This window comes from Dreissena polymorpha, chromosome 8, assembly GCF_020536995.1.
Source record: "Dreissena polymorpha isolate Duluth1 chromosome 8, UMN_Dpol_1.0, whole genome shotgun sequence".
Lineage (NCBI taxonomy): Eukaryota > Metazoa > Mollusca > Bivalvia > Myida > Dreissenidae > Dreissena > Dreissena polymorpha.
Genome location: NC_068362.1, coordinates 34,471,191 through 34,480,477, shown reverse-complemented (window position 1 = coordinate 34,480,477; position 9,287 = coordinate 34,471,191). Strand labels below are relative to the sequence as shown.

At 34.8% G+C, this 9,287-nt stretch overlaps 1 protein-coding gene across 1 annotated transcript in view; it reads left to right on the top strand.

Moving 5' to 3' along the window:
- Positions 1-4,577, top strand: part of LOC127842219 (uncharacterized) — a 5,382-nt gene extending 805 nt beyond the window's left edge. The window contains exons 2-6 of the mRNA XM_052371634.1: positions 259-746; positions 2,111-2,247; positions 2,438-2,667; positions 3,601-3,761; positions 4,091-4,577. Of these exons, the coding sequence (XP_052227594.1) occupies positions 269-746; positions 2,111-2,247; positions 2,438-2,667; positions 3,601-3,761; positions 4,091-4,188 (1,104 nt within the window). The 5' untranslated portion in view covers positions 259-268 and the 3' untranslated portion in view covers positions 4,189-4,577. The remainder of the gene's footprint in view (positions 1-258; positions 747-2,110; positions 2,248-2,437; positions 2,668-3,600; positions 3,762-4,090) is intronic.
- Positions 4,578-9,287: the final 4,710 nt, after the last annotated feature.

Below are 9,287 nucleotides of genomic sequence, written 5' to 3'. Positions count from 1 at the left end.
TGATGATGATGATGATGATGATGATGATGATGATGATGATGATGATGATGATGATGATGATGATGATAATGATGATGATTAGGAGGAGGAGGAGGAGGAGAAGGAGGAGGAGGAGGAGGATGACGATGGTGACGACGGTTACGATGGTAATGATGATGATGATTGTCATGACGACGACAACGATGATGATGATGTCATCATCTTTATCATTATCATCATCACTTTCATCATTATCATGATCATCGTTTTAATTTGTAGCACGAAAACAATGCCGCCAAAGAATGCAAAAGGCAAGGCAGAAAGCGTAAGTAAACACCCAGAAGTACATGTGTCGAAAAAGACAAATTATAGTAAGAAAGGGGAAACAAAAGATGAAAAAAGCAACGAACATAACATCACATCACGTGGGCCTACTCAAGACGACAAACAGGGAGATAAAACAAAGACAAAAGATAATGCTGGCCAGGAACACACGGGCACAATTAAAACTGAGGCTATGGAAACGGATAGTTCAAGCGGAACTGAAGAAGAGGACCAATTGCCGGAAAAAAATTGCACCGATACGAAGAAGGCGGACAATGACTCATCGAAACGTCCAAAGCTTGAGGACAGAGGTTCGCATGGCCGCAGTGATGGTAAACACAAACAGCAGACGTCCGATGGTACAAGCCAAGAGACGCAACCTCGGGAAGCAAGCGGCGGAATTCAACAGCAGGCCATGCTGCAAATGCAGCGCGCAGCTGAAGGTTTGTTTAGGTTATAGATTCTGGGAAAACTTATTAAGGCGAATTGTTTATTGTTGATCACTTATCCGTAAGAAATGATTTAGTAAAAACAAATTATTAGTCGCGATGGCAATCGTTCCTTTGAATGTAATTTTCTAATTTAAAAAAACAACAAGTCTTAAGTATTTGAAAACATACTTGCATATATTGTCAGCAAATGAAAGTGTAAACTATAGTAATTAATAGTTGAAGGTCGTTTATTTTATAAATTGTGGTATAACAAAATAGCATACAATAAAATTCCTTTTCAAGCGACCAACAGCGTTGAAATCAATTATGAGATTTCAGGTTTCCTCTAAAAAAAAAATCATGACATTCAGATGATCAGTAACGTGATTCTCTTGCCCATGATGGTTAGATCGCCAGTTAAAAAAAAAACCATCTGGACCACTAGATTCATCGAACAGCATAAGGAAACGTTTCTTCTCCTAATAAAAGTTGAGATAATCTCAAACATAACTATCTGTACAGGAAATAAGAGACCTTATGATTCCTAATTTTTGTCTCCATACGAAACGTAAATATGTGTTATTCGCCTAAATAAACTAATTAATTCCATGTCAGGCAGAAATAAGTATTATTATTTTAAATAATTTACTATACGAATCAGTAATAATTAAAATAGTGTATTCTATTGGTAACGTTGAGAAATTTTTCAATTTCCAATCAAATAAAAGTAAGCATGCACTTTGATTTTTAACATATAATTTAACCATACATTAACCAATATCAAACGGAAATCGTGACGCAAGCTTAAATTGCATTTGCACGCTCAGATCGACAGAGCCCCAATGAATTGGAGCTTAGTATTGTGATGTCCGCCAGTCTATACTGGGGGACATTTTGTTTTTTCCCTGTCTGTTTGTTGGTTTGTTTGTTTGTTTACGTCAAACATTAACATTTGCCATTGCTTTTGCAATATTGAAGATAGCAATTTCATATTTGGCATGCATGTGTATCTCATGGCACATTTGGAGTGGTGAAAGGTCAAGGTCATCCTTCACGGTCAAATGTCAAATATATATGGTAGGCATAGTGTTTCACAAACACATCTTGTTATTTATATATTCGTGTCCCGTGTTTTGTCCGAAATGTATTCGTTACTTTATTGTAACAACTTGTCAAAATAATTATGTACATTTTAATCCCCAACGGTGTGAGCCAGTTACTGCTGAACATTTAACCGTTGATATCAGTTTACATACCCTTACTTTATACAATTGTGCAATAATGTAGCAAAAGTGATCTTAGGTATTTCGCCGAGTAAAATGTTTTTATCTCGAATAAATAATTTATGTTTTATTATTTTACGTTACACTTTTCAGCGAGCAAGCAGATGTTGTACGGTGTATACGGAAATTTCGTTTCCATTCTGGAAGAATACGAGGCAAGGACGCAGAAGACGAAAGCTGCGAGATCGAATATTGCTTTGCCTGACCAATCAAAAAAGTCTGTGGATGACGTAAGTTTACGTGTTACTGCTTTTTTACACGATACACTGTATTTACAGGACCAAGGTGCGTGTATTTGACATACATTCCAATGTTACAAAGAATATTCTTCTTTTTACAACAATAAAATAATGTTAAGATATTTGTATACACTTCTTTTAATCATATCGATTGTTTGTTTTACACGCGCTTCACAAAAAGGTACAGAGCATCGTGCAGACGCAACTGCTGCTGTTTGAAACCCAGCAACGGGCATGTCCAAAGGAAGTCAGTCAGAGCGTGAACAAAGAACTGAGGAAGAAAACACTTCATTGGGCTGCCGTCCGAGAGGAGAAACATATGAAACCAAATGACACTGACAAATACATTTGTCAATTGTACGAAGTTTTGGTGAAGGGTAAAACAAAGCACGAGATTCTCGAGAAACCCAGGTAAGTGTAGAATGTCATTCATTTATTTCACAATTGCATATACATGATAAAATTAAGTTATTTTTTCAGGTGACGGTTCATCGTCGGATACCCACGTTTGACCCATTCCGTTACTCTCCATTTATCGACCGTGGGACATTACGAGCTCTTTTCACCGTTTTAGGGTGTGTCAAATCCAGCAATTTCATTGGATCCCTCACGGTTTCATGAGGATATTTTTTACCAATGATACAACTCGTACTATAGAGACTTCGGGTTTGTTGTCAAAATTGCGTCGTCCGTAGAAATGGAATTTTGTCGTGCATGCGTATACTTTAAAATTGAGAATTTAAACGACTTTCAGAGTAAAAGTATCTCTAGTCTCTAACATGGGCGCGATGTCTTTTTAAGCACTCGGACAGGTGGATGGAAAAGCTTGGTGTCTCAAATCGCAATTATCCAGGCGAAGCATTGACACCTCCAAAGTGAAATTCTTTTTGTAAACTGCGATTTCGTTGGTCTACTGAAAGGTTACAGTTAAGGTCAAAACGGCGTGTATTGCTTATATTGTCCCACGGCTAATGCTGGAGAGTAACGGAATGAATTAGTCGTGGGTATCCGACGATGGTGACGGTTATGAACTACGAAATCCATTGTTAGCACTGAAAATAATTGAACCATAGCAACGTTTTTATGTTTTCAAATTATATGTGATGTTCATCATAATAATCATTTCTTCAGTAAAATAACCGTGTGTGCTTACAAGCATAACTTCATAGAAATGGCCACATACGCACAATTAAATAATGTATTTCGCCCAATTGGTGCACAAAGGTACCATGTGACATTTAATTTAAATGTCACATGGTTCCCTTTTGCATCAATGGGGCGAATTAATATATTAGTTCTTATGTATCAGTTACAAATGTTCTATTACAACATATTACATAATAGCAAACCTGTCTCAGCCGCGACAATCAAGGAAAACGTAAAGCACATCTTCAAAGGCAAAAATGACGCCATGGAAATTGACCAACAATTTAAACAAGACGACAAGAAGAAAGCGACAAGCCCTGAAACCCGCCGGTCTGAACTGGATGATGCCTACGAAAAAGGTAACATTGTCAGTTGAAAGTTGTATAATACAGGATTGTTCTTATCGATTAATTACTTTTGATGAACACATGGTTTCTTTTTGTTGTTCTTTTGGTGAACGTCTGTGTACAAAATCATTTTACCAGTCAGTCAAAGAGAACGAAGTTAATAAATAAGCGTCTTAACTATATGAATATTCGATGTTATAATTCTGTATCCCCCTTTTAGACCCAATTTATATTGTATGGTGGATTGCTCTAAACGGATTAAAACAAATGTTCCTCGGTGCATTCCTAACGCTTATTAATATGTATTTGAAAACATGAATAAACATATTTCCATTTTACAGGTGCAAAACGGATGAAAGTAACTAGACCAGACCTTAAAAAGGTTCTTGACAATGACGTTAAGGAGTTCCTGGACGATGGTTTCGACAATATTCGTTAAATAAAAACCTGTATAATAGTGTAAATCACAAACATTGTAATGTATTATACTTATATGTGTGAGTATCGGACGATTATGAATTTTTAAATAATTTAACATGTCGTGCTTGTGCTCATGCAACAATTGCTGAATAGGTTGATACTCGCCTTCTGTAATTATGTTTTATGTGATTCCTTTTTGTTTTCGTTTAATAATAACCACCTTTCGTGTTTTTTTATGATTTTACGTTTGCTAAATTTGATGTTTTTCTTATATTTTAAATAAGGCTATATTGTATGTCACATCTATAAGACATTCGTTTTATTGACATTATTCAACCCTTGTGATTCTTTTTTGATTACAACACATGATAAATTAAACTATTCAATTAAAAAAAGTTATTCTTGAAAGAGTCTCTTTTATTGCATGCTTGCTATGCTTTATGAAGAAAAATCAGTGATTTAAAAGCGATTACATTACTGTTTAACCACTGAAAAATAAAAGCGAAAACTATCGATAATTTTCACTCTTTAATTTGTGAAATAAGTATTTTTCGACGTCATGGCGTCATATTTCCTGCGAAATCCTCCAGTTTAAACAAATGATTGAAGCAAAGAATAATATAAAAAAAGCAGTTGTTATTTTATCGTATTTAATGCACGAGCGATGGTAGAAAGCAATCGAAAAAATACATAATTCATTCAAGAGAGAATATTCAATATAAACGGACGTCAGTTTGCAATATTACAAATAGCATGCTTCTTGGTAGACAAACAGCGAAAGACCAATACTCGTTCTGGTTCTATATATGGCAGCTACTTGGACAATGCAAAGACCGTCTTATAAGCGACATAATAAGTTTTAGTCATATATTTATCACGTTAACAATTGACGTTGTATTAAAAATCAGTAGCATGCTATGTTTAATTGCCGGTTATATGGCTTGAACCATTTAACATCATTTAAATGGCCATTTGTATTTGTCTCTCTTTTCTGGCCTCTGTATAATAATAATGTTTATGATATTGTATGTTCATCAAAATATGGGCGTATAAATACTGCTAGGTTGGTAAAACCGCCATTGATGTATATCGTAAATGTGTTGGTCGAACAGAAAATATTAGAATGTTGCATTAATCATGCAATGTTTATACAAAAAAATCTAAAACATACCTAAATTGTTTTAACCTATACATAAGTTTATGAAATACATGTAAATATGTATTTTAAAAATGACCCCCAATATTTATACATCTTTTATCAGAAAGTCATTCTTATACATCACAAATACGTTAATTTGGCTAGCGTAGTTTCAACAAACGAACGTAGGAGGTATTACACGGTCATCAAGAAAAACATATTCAAATTTCAAATTATACTCATATTTCGAATGGTGTAAAGACTCCTAAAAGCAAGTTGGTAGTTGTATTATGTGTAAGTTTGTATTTCTATAATGTCAAGGTGAAGAAATATCTGATCACGTCTATTAAACGCATTTCGGAAATCGAAAATAAAAGAAGGAATTAAACAGCAAATAACACAAGTAGCTACAATCAGTGCATCGTATCAGATATTTCAAGGGCATTTCAGCGCATCGATACATATAAATCAGTACGGAGCCACTTCAAACGATAATCAGGAAAACACAACACAACCAACCTGATTCATTCAATCATTTGTGATAAAATAACATAACAATTTTGAAAAAAGGAGCTTTCATGTCAACAAATGCGACCACGAGACGTTGCGTGAATCATAGCGGCCTGAGTGGCTACTAACCAGACTCCACGAATACACAGGCTGGTCTGGAGCTATGATGGTCGCATGATTCATAAGACCCATTTTCACATGACGTAGGTCATATGCTATAACATTTGTACGGTAAAAACAATATCAAAACATTTTGATATAGTCTCCACTAATTGTCTTTTACGATACATCTGTCAACTTGGAATTGAAAGTCAATTATTAATAGAACATGAATCGCACTGCTTATTGTAATAGTCTATATATTGGGACAAACGTTTATGGTGTGTATACAGTTTAACAATTATCAATTGTTAGTGCTTTTTACATTGCTGTAAACAACAATAAAAAAGAATCAACCATGCGTCTTAGTTTCGGAATTACTTTACCATTTGTCGGATCGCGCAATTAAATACTTGTACTGGCTGAGTGTTAACCGATTTACAGCACGCTTGCCTTCTTTTCACACGTTAATATATGTGAACAAGAAGACAGCGCAGATAAAAAAAACATCAACTTTCTTTATCACCGATTGAACGTACTCGAGTTAAGTCGTAAAATCCTCTATTCCATTTTGTTTTAATTCTAGTTCACCATATTTCAATTAGATCTGCAAAATAAGTGAGACTCTATCTTTCCTTAATAAAAATAAACAGTTGTAAATGTTAGAATTTGCAAATGTTAATTTCCGATGACATGTACTCGTTCGTGTCAGGTAACATTATCAATCTAGGTCAGGGTTAAAACAATGCGTCAAACAAATCAAAAAACAAAACATGATGTGTGTCTTGTTTTTTCCAAAAATGACGAATACGGGAAGTAAATATATGCAAGAGTCAGTAAAACGCGGCAAACTCACGCAGACAGCGCATGACTAATAACCATCCTGGTTGATTATATAGAGGATATTTGTTGGATTCGGTGGATTATCGATTTTAATTCACGAGTGATCATAGAAAATAATATGTTCACGAGTGGCGCAGCCACGAGTGAAAATATATATTTTCTATAATCACGAGTGAATTAAAATCGATATTCCATCGAATCCAACACATTTTCTTTTTTTTTTATGCTTTTTTTCACCGTTTATATACATTGTTAAAGAGTTTAACTAAAGAACTTCGCTGGTATAATGACGTCATTTCGTCGAAAAAATGACGTCATTTCACAGTAAACAGTGAACATTTTCGATAATTTTCACTGTTATTTTTAACTGTTTGAAACAGTGAAATTATCAGTTTTAATTCACTGATATTTCTCTATAAACCACCGGAAAGCATAAAAAATTGTAGCTGTTTGTTAACTTGTATCTCGACAAATACTATTACGTAGCAAAATCGGTTAGATTATTCTGCGTGGGCTAATATGCGTCACCCTTTGGCATTCACGTGCAATGTTCGGAATGCCTATTGGCCATTAACGATATCAGATATTTGCAAACATACCCAAGGCCAAGCCACGAATTGAATTGTATCATTTGCATTAGTAGGTTTGATTTATATCGTATGCGCCGGGAATCTCCCACAGAGTCTACAAAGATTACGTGTTAGTTTTATTACATGGGTCAATAAAGCATCTAGAACATTACATCACAGCTAAACGGCCCATGTGAAAGACGAGATAGAATGTTAGGTTAACATCTGGTTAACATGAAGGCCGAAGGCTGACTGAACAGTGAGTGTTTGTTAGTAGGGAATTGCATCCTTTAAATGCATTCCTCGTCCTAAAAACTGTGTTTGTTTGGATGCAAGAGACAGTTTCATTCCATATGAAGTCTAAGTAAAACATTTACACAGTATGTATAACCATTCATACTAAGTCATATGTGTATATGAGTAAGAGGCCTTTTCCGGAGAAAATAACAGACACAATGGATGTTTAGGCAACCGGCTACTATGCTATTTGCTTCCACGACCATTGATAATGTGTAGAGATTATTTTGTATTGTTTTGTTACAGTATGATCTTTATATAGTATTTTGCAAAAATTTGCACAACACAATATAGTTGTTCTATATTTTTTCCGAAACGTAAATTTTTAGTATGGTACACTCAAAATGTATGCGTCTATAAAGGAACCAATCATGGATGTGTGTGTAACAGAAACTTTATTTTGCAATTCAATCTTGACAACTTTACACCGTGTGTGTGTAGCTGTCACATCTTACATATCGATGAAGATAAACGTCATAACACCATGTGTACGTGAAGCATTGCGACTTTTTCTGGCGATACTGAAAGGCAAAATTTATGTTTTGTTGCTGCCTACAAAGGCCTGTTGTTCAACCCCCCTTCGAAAAGGTGTTTAAATACAAACTTTGTATCTGAATAAAACATTTCAACCGAGTATCTTGTAGGTTTCATGCACATGATTGGGTTTGTTGTTGTGTCCATTATGTAACTTTGAAGAAGGGCATCCTCAACATGTATCCGCCGTAAATAAATTGTCAACCTCGCGGTGAGAGTGTATTTGAGTCCATCACACCCATTTTGTGAACAATATCACCTTTTCCATTTAGAAACAATCTGGTTATTGTGTGTGAAACATCTGATCAAGTTGTGTGACCTTAAGCATAAACATCGATTTTTCTGTCAATACTCACATGAATCAGACAACAAAAAATCTACAATATCATATTGCTATTATCAGATTAACTGTGCATTCGATTATTTTTATCACCGTTATTTTCGTTTTTGTTGAACTATGCAACTTAAAATAGTCTATTTAAATGTGTGTACTGTTTTCAGTGTAATTTAATTATTTATTAGACGAACAACAGTATAATGTTTCTCAACACACTGTAATGCCCAACATCACTACCGGTAATGAAAAAAATATGTTTGTGGTCCTACGTAAATCAATCAACGCTTTGCGGTTCAGAATTATAGAAGAGTGTTGTGCTGGTGCATCTGCCGGGTAACTGTATTATCTTATAAAAAATAAACTTGTGGCATGTATCATCGAAAAAAGTACATTTTAATGTACTAATAATTGTTTAAGGTCAAAACTATACTTGTATGCCCAGTAAGCTCTTGAAATGTATTGTATACGAGCGATACCAATTAAATGATCAAAATTACTGCAATAAAAAAGCAAGATATGTAGGTGTGTGGCAGTCATGCTTTTTTACACGGTATCATAATATTTAAGGTCACAAAGTTTTAAATAAGACGGGTCGTCAACGCATAGAACCCATATTTAACAAACTGCCAATTTAATAGGAACAGGAGGTAAGTCGTGACTTTTCTGATAATTGAATGGATTTCAAGGAGGAAGTAAATACATGTAAGTTGGAAAATGTTACCGATATGACTTAATTTGCTTCGCACGAAACGAGCGACTAAAATAACTATCATGGTTCATCCAATGGTAGA